At 42.0% G+C, this 14067-nt stretch overlaps 1 protein-coding gene across 4 annotated transcripts in view; it reads right to left on the reverse strand.

The window, feature by feature from the left end:
- AMBRA1 (autophagy and beclin 1 regulator 1) overlaps positions 1 to 14067 on the reverse strand; it is a 134075-nt gene that overhangs the window by 13970 nt on the left and 106038 nt on the right. For all 4 annotated transcript variants that reach the window (XM_080345376.1, XM_080345375.1, XM_080345373.1 and 1 more), the window contains one exon: positions 13482 to 13621. In XM_080345376.1, the coding sequence (XP_080201502.1) occupies positions 13482 to 13621 (140 nt within the window). The remainder of the gene's footprint in view (positions 1 to 13481; positions 13622 to 14067) is intronic.

A 14067-nucleotide genomic window follows, 5' to 3' on the forward strand; every position in this document is an offset into this window, starting at 1 on the left:
TGATCACATAATTGCACCAAGTTAAGTACACAACAAGATGTGTGCGACAATCACAATTACCTTGGTTTAAATCAGACTTTCAATTAAGCTTAAAGATTTGCACTGGTCTAACCACACCTATTTAAAATGGTGTAATCTCCCTTTTCAGAAAGCCTAATGGCTTTTAAACTCCCATTGCAAAATATTGCTTGAATTTTGTACGTTTGAAAGCCTTCCACAGCATGTTTCCCAGGAGACTTGCAAATCAAGGCTTGACTATTCACAGAAGCAGAGCTTACACTGGAGAAATGAATACTTTTCAGGTAATGTAAGCATTTAACTTTTGCTCCATCAAAACTCTAGACACGGAAATGCTGGAAGCACTTTACCTTTTCCAAGGCATAAGTAGAAGCTCTGTGTAGCATGGAGCATGTTGCCACTCAGATGTGGACGTGTTAAGGAGGACATTTGTTGCCCAGGGCTTCAGGGTGAAAAATTGCAATTCTCCACACTGCGTCAGTCATGGACAGTGAAGTCCACTTAGTCAAGTTCTTATTTTCTTCCTTTTTATGGCTGTCACTAAGCTCTCTAAGCCCTCCCTGGAAATTTCCATTAGCTTTCTTAAATGCAGAGCTGCTCACAGCCTGGCTTTCCCAGCAGGGATCTGTTCCGAGATGGACTTTTCCTTCATGCCTGTGTCCAGCTCACATTATTAACAAGCTTGGAGAGGATGAAGGGCACAAGACTTGCCTGCTTTGCTAAAAGTCAAATAAGGATTCAGAGTGGAGCCTGTTAGGTACCAAGAGCCAACAACTTCGGCAGCACAGCCTCTCCCTCTGCATGGAGGTATTACCTACACAGCTCAGGTATGTACCCCTGACAAGGCTAGGACTAAGCTCTAGGAATGAATGACAAAGTTATTCATACGTGACAAGAAAACTGAAATACACTTTTACTGCACTGGCTTAACTAGTATTTGTGAAGTAAACCAACAAAGGACAGGTCAGAACTGACTCAGACATCTGGGTAACCCCCCAGTTGGCATATCCAAAATTGAGAGCTGAGGCAGAATAGTGATTAAGACAAAAGTTCCTTAAACCTACCATAACAATACAGCTCAGCAGCAAAATTTAAAAAATAATTTGCAAACAGAATATGCATGTCCAGGAAGGCATAAATAACACTGGACTGTCTTTTCACTTAAACAATCCCCAATACTGACAAAGGTAGCAGCAATGGGCAAATGCACTGCTCTCCTTAATCCTGCCACATGGAAAGGACCAACCCTAGCACACCTGTCTGCTCCAGTACTGAATTAAATTTTGATTCAGACACTGCTGCCTGTAATCCCATCTAAAAATATCAGCACCACTCCATTACTAGCACGGAGACTGTGGCAAGCCCAACATGGAGAAGACTAGCTGCGGAGTGGTACCATGCAGCGCATAGCTACGTGACCATCTGATTTTCATGCTGTCAAGGTTCGCTTTCTCCACAAAAGAAATTACCCTTTAAAGCCAATTTCTCAAATATACCATCCTTTCAAGATCACTAAGAGCAAGGATACAAAACCATGTTAGTTTACAAAGGATTTGAGTTCCCCAAGATGTGCTTTCCTCCCTTTGTTTAAACTTATCATTCTTAAACCATCTAAACTGTACCAACAAAATACAGAGTGAGCTACAGAGAACAAGGTGACACTAAGCAGGTGACACTATGCTAAGGAAGAGGAATCCACTGTCCTGGTTTGGGAAGGAAGAAGCAGCACATGGTATCTCACGCAATGCAATGCTTGGCTGTATTCCAGACGCATCCTTGTCAGCAGCTCATTATCTCTTCTGCCGGTGTGTGATGATCAGCACAACAAGCCCATTCCTGGCTCCCATGATTAGCTAGGCAACAGTATTGTCAGTACAAGGCAAAGTTTGGCACTCCAGCAGCTGCCTGGAGAGGAAAACAATCATTTCTAACACCCTGCTTCACAAATATTTAGCTTACTGTGCAGGCAATGAACCACGTGCAGAGACAAATCCAAGTGAAAATTGGCTGCAGTGCAAAGTGTATGGAACCAGCAAACAGGATTCCTGGAGTAGCTCTGCTGGGCAGTGATTCCCTTGACCAAGGAAGAGGTGGCTGCTCCACTGGCACAGGCCTATTTCAGAGCACACCCTTGGAGAAGAGCCCAGGTACGACAAGCCAGGGGAAGAGCATGAGACCGAGTACAGGAATTCCTAACAAGATAAGTCATACAGAACACAAGATCTGCAGTTTACAATTAACAACCACGCAGACATTTAACTGACGTACTAAATTATCCTACTCATCACATTCAGAGGAACAATGGAAAGGTCACCCCTTTCCTGCAACTAGCAGCAGGTGCATTTTTACTGCCCATACCAATACAGCCCACTAATTTTCCAGAATCTTGCAAAAGCTTCTCCTGCCTGAAACCAGCATCCATGCAGAAACACATCCTGACACCTACTCAAATGGCCAAAGGTGCCACAGAAGCAGGACAGCGGGCAGCTTGGTGCGGCTGGTGGCCCCGTGTGTGCTTCAGGGAGGATGCCAATTCAGCTCAGAGGACTATGCAAGATGACTGGCTCCATTTATTCAATTGTGCAGTCCTGCCAGCTAAGTTAAATAACACAATGTTTGAAGAGGTTCTATTCAAACTCACACTATTTAAATGAAGCCAACCTTATAAATTTGGAGGCACCAATAGCTACTAACACTTCTGTCTCAACAGCTTGAACATGCACAAGATTGTTCTGTGCACCACTGGGCAACTAAAGCTGGATACAGTCCAGGCTGTTACAGCCAGTGGGTAAGACTGAGATGGAAGGCACACCTCTCACAGTCTTCTTCCCTGGGCAAAAATGTGACATGGCAGCTAATGAGGAGAGTCATCAGTCAGCTAAGCTGTTAGATACCTCAAAGAAAGAGATAGACAAGACAGATTAAACCGTAGGAAGAACCCAAACAGAATTGTTTCTTCTGATCCAGAGGGTCACTACAGCTAAAACCCAAGTGACTTTCAGGAGTCAGCATTGGTGACCTGCCCGTCAAACAGTTTGCACGTAGCACATGAGCAGACTCATGACATGGAGGACACACCAACTGAAAGCTCAAGAGGAGTTTGTCTCACGTTCTAAGCATGAAAGTCTTAAATTAAGAATCAGTCTTCCAACACATTCAACAGGAGTGATAAACAGAAATTAAGCACCAAGACAATGACAGAGCAGAAGGAAAGAGTTCTGTATGAAAGTGTGGATGTTCAGTTATCTTGGGAACCAAGCACAAATATTGAGGTTGAGAGCGCTGCCCTTAGGGCACATGAAGCTACGCAGCAAAACCTGTGTTGAGAACAAGGACAAGAAAAGTCCCTTGCAGACAGCTTTTGTGCTGACATCAATTCTCCCACAGAAATGCCACGATATTTTTTAAAAGCAGCTTTTCCCAGAGCTTTTTTACACCACTCTTAGCATGACATAGGGAGTTGTAACTTGTGCCTGAGAGAACAAGGGCAAACTTCTTACTCCTGAAGACAACTCCTGATGATGTAACCAGATATCAGCTATTTTGACATTTAGAATAGATTTAACCCAATTTGGAAGGGGAATGCAAAACATTTGAAATAACGCGCTACTGTAAGCAGATGGACAAAACACTCATGCAAGGAAGAACCAGAGTTAAGATTTGCTCCTACAACACTGGTAAATTTTTTGTGTATCATACGGTGCACTACACAGTAGTTTTAGCACTACTCAAAAAAACCCCACTTATTTATGCGCGTAATAACATACCACCCAGGCCAAATAGCCTGGAACAAGCAAGGCAGAAATAGACCAATCAAGAATTTCTTGAATTTTCACTGATTTTCTTCTCACTCAAAATCTTGCTAGTATTCTATGGTATCCTTCACCTACCTATCTGGCTCCAGTCACACCAAGTACCACTCAGGGATCCTCTGGAAGGTAAATAACAGATTCCAGAATGCAGAGCTTTAAATTCCTTAAATAAGAACAATTTAGCCTGCTATTACCTTAAACCAAGCTCTAAAGATGGATAACTCATGTGAAGTCCTCTAGAAACCTAAAGGCTTGTTAATTGCTTAAAGTGATTACAGACAGACTATACTCCAAATAAGCTTTGAACCCTCAGAATATCTTAAGCTGTTTATGATCTATCGGGTCTTACAGTGGCTTAAGATAATTGAGGATGTTAGGAGTTCTTTGGGGGAGCGCAAATTGCTTAAGCCTTCTAAGGCCTTAAACATCTTAAACTGCTACAAGTCTGGAGAGCCAAAGTCACTCCAGTCGTCTTTGAACTTTCACTAGTGTTGTTGCAGAAACTAACATTTCTGTTGATTCAAAGGCAACTTTGAAGTAGGCTTGTTTTGTAGGATCTTAAACTAACCAGGAAAATGCATTCAGAATGGGATAAATCAACTTCAAAATAAACATCTGAAATTAGCAAGAGTAGCAAATGTGTTTTGTTTTAGTTTTTTTTTTTGTTTGTTTGTTTTGTTTTGTTTTTAATATGACATTACAACGTGCACACACAAAGCTGCCAGGCTCCAAAATGGAGATCTTGGCTTGGTCTAATCTCAATAAGATCCACAGGGCAAGCCAAGTTCTGTATTTTTAGTCTTCAGCAGCTTTGAGATTAGCCAACTAAAAAGTGTTCTGTTTAGCACACAGGGAAAACCTGCTCGGGAGAAAAAAAAATAAATCAAAAACCCCAAATTCAAAATTATTACAGTTTGTAGACATTGAGTTGAGAGCATTTACACATGTACAGAACCAGATAGCTCAAGGATCTAAAAAAGGGAAAGAAAACGAATAAAAAGTTGGCAGTTTTATTTGCTTGCTGGATTCACTACAGTCCTGCCGGGAAAACACAGACATAAGGGACAACAAATAAAACTCCACAAATAAACTGGATCAAAGACCAGAAAATTAAATATGATGTTACTGGAAAGCTAAGGGAATAAACAATCAAACCAGGAAGGTCTAGTATAGACCTGCAGAGAAAAGAAAGGTTATAAGAAAGCAGGATGGACTGGTGCTGCCAAAGAGGAAAAAGACATTCTAAAAATAAACATGGGGAAAATGGTACCAGAATGAAAAAAGGTCTGTTCATCAGTGAGGCTAAGCACAACAATCGATAATGACTCAAAGTGGCTGAGATACTTTGTTTTTCTCTCTGAAGTCTCCACTTAAAAATATCCAATGGTACTTACACAATCAGGGAGTAAGAAAAGTAGCCAGACATAGCAGCTAGTGGCAATCATTAAGAAAATTAAAAGAAAAAAAAAAGCTAACTTTTTTTAGCTATTCACACCTGATTTTTAACATGTTAAAAAAACTGAAGTGACAAAAGGCAAAAAAAAGCCAACTTAGCAGCATTCTTCAAAAAGAAAGTCAAACTTAAATTGCCAATTACTCTATCCTAAATGTAACTTCTATCCTTAAAGACAGTAATATAACAAAGAGAAAAAAAGAAGATATATGAAAACAATGAAAGAGTGAGCCACATGCAGTAGGCAGTAAGTCAAATAATTGCTTGCATGAAATTTAATTGCTTTTGTAGATAGAACTAGAAAAAGTAAAGGAAGACAAAGCAGCAGGTGTGATCTGAATAGATATAAGTGAAGTATTTGTTAACTGTTCTTAGAGTTTGTGGTCATGCTCCTAGAAAGATTGCTACCCAACCTGAGAACCAGTAAGGACCTGCAGCCCTGTGACATGGTACACAAATGTAAGCAGCAGGTTAACACTGAGGTCTGTAACAAGTTCTCTTAGCCATGGTGGAAAATAAATGTCACTAACTAGTCAGTGCTTCAGCCCGTCTTGAAGCACTGAGTGAGGGAAATGAACTTGCTAATAACTGAAGACTTAAAACAGGTCTCAAAATTTATCTCTAGGATTCATAGGTATATTAAGTTGAATTTTGTGAGGGCATCTTCCACCTTACGCCATAATTCATCCTGCATATCAAATTCACATACAGAAACAGAAATGAAACAAAAACCAGTATCAAAATGGAGATACTGTTCCAAAGCCTCCATTTTACCACTCCTCTTGCATCTGCAATGAATGAGCCTCTCGGCACTCAGGAGACCTAAGGCTTCTCTGCACAATTTGGAAAGAATTCATTTCAGTTTTTTCCTAAATGCATGAATAACAGAATCCAAATATAAACTTTCAGGGATGCATCTGTAGTGCAAAAGTGACCATCTTCCCCCCTTTTCAGTCCTTTTATCAATCAAAATAATATTTTCCCCTCATTTAGAAAATTCAATGTATCTTGTGGTCAACATGCAGCACAAGCCCGGTACACGCATTCGCTTACTTGGCCGTGGTCAAGGGCCGGTGCGCAGATGCCGCCTTTCAGAGGCCATCTGCAGGGAGGACTCAGACACAACCCCCAGTTAGCACTTGTGAGAACACTGACTGTGCAGGGTTCTGATCATCCCTTGGTTATGCATGAAGGAAAACAGCTCCTCCTTCTGTCTCTTTGTTTACTCCATCCTCCAGAAGCTATTCTTAAAAGGCAACCAATGCACCACAGCTGATGCTGCTTGGGGCACCACTGCTGGAGGCTTAAGAGCCTGAGGGATGGAGCCAGCAGAGACGTGAAGGGCCAGGCAGCTGGACAGATGACCATCTCTCTACCAACACTGATAACTAGCTGCAGACACATCGTTCCCATTACTATGAGAGGATACACAATTCTCAGAGGAAAAAAAAAACCAACCAATTTGTCATGAACAGACAATTGCCATGGTCCTCTGTAAAGCATAGGAATTTTTTGTGAAGAGAATTTTCCCAGAAAAATTTCACATCACAGGCAGATCTCGCCACAAAGAATTAAAATATGCACACTGCATAGCACTGAATCAATTTGAGACTCTCCACACCTACTTCCCAATGACAGAATTCCAAGGGATGCTGCCTCTGAACCAGATACATCTTCAGGCAGTATTTTAATTCCATTACCAGAAGCTCTGTCTGCTGAAGAAATCCTTCCTCTCTCATGGATGCCAGTATTACACAGCCAGCCCTAGACAAGATGCTTTGAGTCCTTGGTTTTGAAACAGTCTTCTCAAAACACTGAGGTTTTTGGGTTAGCATTTTCAAAAGCACATGAGTACTGAGCCCTTCCAGAACCTGCTCCTGAGCGTGGGGGAGTGGGAACTCAAAGAACTGATATTTGGACCCCCTGCCTTTCTCCCATGGCAGTCCTCCACAAAAGAAACCAGCAAAGGGCAATAACCAGCATGTGGTCTGCTTCTCCTCACCTTCGGTCTCACCTGTTCATGTTCTACAAGACAATTAACATTTGAGAAGCCCCACCAGGGGTGTTTCTGAATGAGAAAGCTCTTGCTAGGATGTGACAGCATAGGAAAGGCTGTGAGCACTAAAAACCAAATTCCTTTTGAATTCAGCAGAGATGTTTCTACTGTCCAAGACACTGTGTTTCATTCCATGCTGCAAAGACCCAAGATTCAGGAACTGAATCAAACCTTGAACCATGCAGAGCCAAGAGAGACATACAACGCTTCAGTGAGCATTAGCCCTGGTCCCAGTTACAAAGGATGTCAGGCTGCATGTGGCTGGGGAGAAATGGCTGGAGGAGGCTAAAACACACCAGCAGCCATGCAGAAAAATCAGTGTGCAGCAGGACAGCAGAGGAGTGGGAGGAATTCACAGTGCTCTGTGTCACCTCCTATGACAGACCTGAAGGCCTCAGGGAGTAGTATACAACGGTCCACTTCATCTGCTGATCTGCTAAGTGGAGTACAGCACCTCAAGTGGTGTGCCTAAAGGGATTCCTGTTTCGGTGCAGCATGGCATTAAATAAATGTATTGCCTGAATTCAGCTCACCGGTGCCTCAGAGCCTTTCGATACTGCACTTCTGGACTGAATACAAACTTATTTTGTATCCAAAAACCACAGACTACCACATGGCAATGTGAAGTCATGTGCAAGCACACAGTAGACTCGTGATCTAGTATTTATGCTGGTCTATGAGCTGGCAACCATCTACACACAGAACCATGACAAAACTGGACTACAGGAGCCTCAGGCTGTCACAACCTCATACAGACCACAGTGTATTTCTAAGTGATATCTGAAGGACTAAACTCTCTAATCAGCAGGACTCACGTGAGAAGGACAGACCTGAGCACCCTGCAGTTGGTTAAAGAGGAACAAAAGATGCGTGAAGCATCCCCCAAAGACACACTGCCTATGATCTACATCTGTTACTCTATGCACCCTCAAGAGTTGCAGATGCTTTTCTTCATACCGGCTTCCCACACTTGGTGCTCTCTCCCAAAGATCACTTCCATGAACCTTCTCCCAGTGAGTCCTCTTACATGGCAGCTGATGATTTTCCCAACAAAAATGAAAGATCAGACTAGTGAAAACTAAATTGCTTGTTCTTGTTGGTCACTTGCACAGGAAGCTGTTTCTGAAAGCTGAGTTCCTTTCCTACTGCTTTCACACAGACCAGTCCTCAAAAGGACAGTAATTCAGCAGGAACAGTAGAAAAAGTTTTAAACAGGTCATAGAGACCTGCTCTAAGATAGTTTATTTGCAAGGAAGTGAAACCAGCAGCTAAACAAACAGAAGAACACGTGAAGGAAAGGCAGACATGCTTCACCATCTTTGCTATTCATCGTCCTTACTCAGAAGTGTGTTTATTCACTGACAACTGGGATCTCTGGGTTTTCAATACAAGTCTGTATCTAATACTGTAACATTGAAACTAAAACATTAGTAAAAAACGTAAGTTGGTTGGCCTTTGAGTATTTGGGAAAGCAGGAACTTCCATGATGTTACATTCTATGATTCTACAAATAAAAGTTTCTTCCAATGTAATGACATAGGAAGCAGAGCAAACAAATTGATGTTTTTCAACAGCATAGTTCAGTGAGCTGGGTGTCACCCTGAAATCTAAGGAAACAGGTACACGATTTCCTTTCTTTCCTTACCTGAATACAACCCTGTGAGCGGTTATATATTTGGCTAATGAAAACATGTATTCTGTCCTCATAGCTAATGAACCGGTTCATGAATTCCAGTCTCTCACAGGCTTCTTTCAGGCCCATTAGATGTATTTCCAAGTGTGGATGACTACTGCTGTCGCCACCTCACCTCCCTACAGCACAACAGCTCTGAGACCCAACTTGTCAACACCTGTTCAGACACACACCTTGGGTTTAAAATACCGAAAACTGCCTCATGGCTCAGCAGTCCAGTCCCACTCCTGGTCACATGTATTTAAGTCATACACTCATCTCTGCAAGCCAGCCAAGCTGCATCCCCAACAGCTGAGCCTTTTTCATCCACCCAACCAACGTACGGGCTACTGCAGAAATCTGCTGGTCAGCCACCTGTCTCTAGCTTGCAGCCACAACCTAGTGTTAGTCAATTTATGCCTCTTTGTTCTCTGATAAAAACTATATAACTTTAGTTCTCCTTTCCTGGAGATTTATGGAAGGCTACGTAACCCCCTCCTTAGTCCTCCTTTCTAGTCCTGCAACAGATCCCAAGCTGCAGGTATTGTTAGACAAAAGTGCTGCACTGACACCATCCAGCAGCTCTTCTCAACCACTGTACCCATTTAAAGGCAGTTTGGAATATGGATATGAGAATTTTAAACTGTTTCAGCTTGCGTATCTAGTTTCTTCTACAGTGATACTAACATTTCACTATCTTTGCTGTTAAGCATCTGTGTCTCATCCTAGAATTAAATTTGTTGTTTTTACAGCCTCATATATTGATGGCTTAATCACCTACGATCAACTAAAGCCTCAGGTCTTTCTCCTTCTCTGCCATTTTAACTACTGAGGCTCAGTGTTATTAGTCACTAAGTGCACTTTGTACTATTAAGTTCCCATTTCTATAGCTCCAGTCACTTTTAAGGCAATCCAATTCTTCTGCAATACTATGATCTTTCTCTGCAATGACAAGGCTAATGTCACATCCTCTGCAAATTTATTCAGCACATCCTTACAAGGCATTAGTATAAATAGTATTAACAACCGGACCCAGGATAGGTTCTCAAGGAAGTCCATCCATGACCTCTTTTGTAACAGAGTCCAGCTGTCAATTATGTTGTATTCTTTCCTTTAACCAGGCCTTCACCTCCTCTTTACCAGATCTTGTTCTAATCCTTATTCTTTACAAATTAACTAGATTTATTGTAGTTTCAACATGGGAACTGCCTTACTAAAGCACAGAGGTATTGTATTAGACCTGGAGCAAGTCTTTAGTTGACCCTTTAATTAAAAATAAACACATAAAATTCTCAAGGACAGGTATCCAACCCACACCTTAGTTAAATTGCAATGTATTCAATACTGCTTTCCATGGTTTTTATTTTCCTTTCCTGCAAAACATACCCCACAAATTTGTGTAGAGAGTTCACATTATAGACCATAAACATAACCTGAGCTTCCCCATTTCCACCTGCAAGAAAAATTGCCATCAGTGCTACGCCAACCTAGCAACATAGCCCAAAACATTTGATTTTAATTAATTACTGTTTCTTTAGACTCTGGAAGGACTACTTGCATAGCCTCTCATTATGAGACCACGAAGATTCAAGTTATGCCTTTTTTTGGTCAGGTGGTACTTCCAGTCTACTCATCTAATTTTCCCTAGGCACGTGCTTTCAAATCCTGTATTTGAAGTACAGCTGCTATTCCAACATATTTATGTGATCCCTGTAGTGCTTGGTTTCAAATGCCTTCACTGTACATGGGAATAAAGACCCAGGGAATTATAACCGTCTCAGCCATTTGCTACTGACCACAGTTTGCTTTGCCAAATTAGAACAGTGGGGTGTTTTCAACAGTACGGCGTTTTCTTGATGCCCGCTGTTTGTTAGACTATTCCCCCATATAGTACTCTATCAATTGCTGAGACATTTCTTTAATATTTCTCTTCCTCTGTATTACTGTGTACGGAAACTACACAAATATTTTTCGTTCTCCTCCCTCACTTCTCTAGTTAAAGTCAACAGACATGCCAACCTCAAACCAAGTCTATTAAGCCTAGGACTACGGAGATGGCACCTGAAATCTTGAGATGTCGGGGTTTTTCCTTTCTCTGAGGATCTTCCAAGTAGATCTGGGGCAGACATCACAGCCGCAAGCCACTTCTGCTCTGATAGAGCCTCACTCATTTGTGTGTTCTGATGTTTGAGCCTCAATGCAAATTATCCAGCTCGGTGAATATTTACACCTTCATGCAGAGGTTTTAAGTCACTCTGGCTGTTGTTGGTCTATAAAATGGTATAACTGGGAACATAACATACCAGGTGTCCTGCTCCAAAAAGAACCTACCAGTCCATGTGAGGTCTGCAATAATAATCAGAAGCACCAGACACTCAATCCACCAGCGCAAAACCCATTAAAGTATTTCTGTCAAACCACCAATAAATCTCCCACCCCTACAGCCACCTTGTTTCATGTTCACATATGAAAAGTTTATTTTTGTTGGAATGGTGCATGACTGTTGCTGACATAGAACTAAGGATATAGAAGAGTGCCCTAGCAACACAGTGAGCTAAAAAGGTTTCAGAGAGATGCTGCGGAAGGACTGGAATGCCGTGAAAGTGTCCCTGTTGTGTCTTTAATTAGTAAGGTGTCAGGAAGAGACACACCCCTTAACTTGGGGCTACTGCAAGCACCAGAATGGATATCTAACATGAGGTGTGACAAGCCAGGACAGCCAGACCAAGTTCAACTCTTCAGCATTCAATCAAAGGATCCATCCTCAGGGAGACTTCAATGCCTTGGGTGCTTGTCCAAGTTCATCTTGTAAGCCATAATCAGTAGACTAGATCTTATACCTTCTCTATGCTGAAAAATCACAGAATCAACAGAATAGCTAGGGTTGGAAGGGACCTCTGGAGATCATCTAGTCCAATCCACTTGCTAGAGCAGGTTCACCCAGAGCAGATCACACAGGAATGCATCCAGGCAGGTTCTGAATGTCTCCAGAGAAGGAGCCTCCACAACCTCTCTGGACAGCCTGTTCTAGTGCTCTGGCACCCTCAAAGTAAAGAAGTTTCTCCTCATATCTAGACAGAATTTCCATCTGAATCTGTAATAACTTAGTCCATAAATAACTTAGAATAACTCTCTAGAGTTTGAAAAGAAGAGAGCCATTATTCCTGAATAATTCTTCTGCTTAGAAAGTACAGCAACTATTCTTGAAGAAAGCCACTTATCCTGGAAAAGAGTGATTATAGCTTATTCCATAATAATATCTTGTAGAACTTCATGTATAAATAAGGTCTTGATGAAAGATTATGTTCAAGGGAACAAGAGGGCTGCTTGAAGAGCACTGGCATTCTGTACTACTGAAATTGGTCCAATCTGAATTCCAACCACAGATTTTACCAGAAGGCTGTACTGAATTAGTTACTATTACAATTGTATACGTTTATTCTGATTTAAGACAGTGGTTCTACGCTGACCATATGACTCTCCTCAAGCACCACATGCCTGATCTCATGCACAACAGATGGAGTCCACATGCATGTGGTAAGATCACCAGCAGTGCTGCAAGTTTTTAGCTGCCAGCTTTTAAGTTATGAGGAATTTCAACACATGAAGCATAATTCAAAAGAACACCAAGGTAGTTTAATACCAGGAAATAACTGAAGCATACAAATCCCTGAAGTGTTCCTGCAGCATAAAAGAAACACTACTCCAAAAGAAGTGCTTCCACAACACAATGGAGAAAAGGGTCTCGAAGCATGATGCAAAGACTCTTCAAGAACAATGGAAGCAATACATGCTTCACCGCTCAGATGCTCAGTCATCATATGTATCACACCACATCTAAAATGGCTTGTGTTTAACTGCAAGTTTACAAAGGGACAGTTACACCCTTCATGGCACTGTATAAATAAAAGAGAGCTGAAGTCTACACACCACACCATTGGGCTTTCAAGTGAGGACCAAAACAATTCACTGGCTTGCTCATAATCATGACAAAAATCTTTGCAGTTCATAGAATCTCATGCTTCAATACTGTAACAAGTATTTGATAAGTCTAGGTCAGCAAGCTTTCAAGTTGGCTGGTGGATTCCAAGGGGTCCATGAAAGCTGAGGAAAGCAAGCATTTCACTAACAGCTCAAATTTGCTGTTCTCCTTGCAAACTTTTAGAGAGAGACTGAAAGACACTGCACTAGAAATACGTGAAACAAAGGATTCAGAAAGCCTAGAAAGACATGGGAAATAAAACGAGCTAATGAGGTACACTTCAAACAGCCTCAGAAGTTTATAATCAGCAAAACAAACACTGACTGTAAGAGACTCAGGTAAACACTGTTGCAGTCCAAAAGGAGTGTTAAGAGATGGGTTTTTTGGGTCCTCCAAGCCCAATGCCCCAGGCAGTGAAAAGACATTTTATCCCCACTGACCTAAGAACAGAACAGCCAAAGCAGTTGTAACTCCATGCAATCACTTACTCTGGTCGGCAAATCACCAGGTCCCCTTTGTTGGTGCCGTATGCCAATCCTAGGCCTGGCTCAGGCAGCCAGCGAGCAGAGTTGATGCTGACATGTCTCCTCTGGTCGGCAGGCATTGGGTACAGAACGTTGAAAACTCTCTGAAACAATAACAGGAGATTACGTGACAGGACAATACAAGGCAAGAGAGCCAAAAAGGTTCAAACAAATGCTCAGTCTCCCTGCAGGAGTGCAGCTGGCCAAGGAAACATGCCACTTTACAGGATGTTGCAGGGAACCAGCAATCCAGTAGCAAGAGTAAACAGCTGCTAGAAACACACATGTATGTGACCCTACGTGTTTAATAGACTGGCACACAGCTGTGGGGCAGAATAAACTCTGCCTCCAGGAGAATCTACATGCCACTCAGTCAGCTGCACAGTCCATTCTGTTCAAACTAATTAAACAAAGTGATGGGGACAAATAGTACAGTCATTAGAAAGCAGGACAACTGGGACTCTTCTGGCCTTTACTACTCATCTTAACTCACTGGGGTGGAACACAAAACTGTCAAGTACATGGGCTTTCAGCATCAAAAGTGTGTTGT

The sequence above is a fragment of the Nesoenas mayeri genome (assembly GCF_963082525.1).
Source record: "Nesoenas mayeri genome assembly, chromosome: 5".
NCBI classification, from domain to species: domain Eukaryota; kingdom Metazoa; phylum Chordata; class Aves; order Columbiformes; family Columbidae; genus Nesoenas; species Nesoenas mayeri.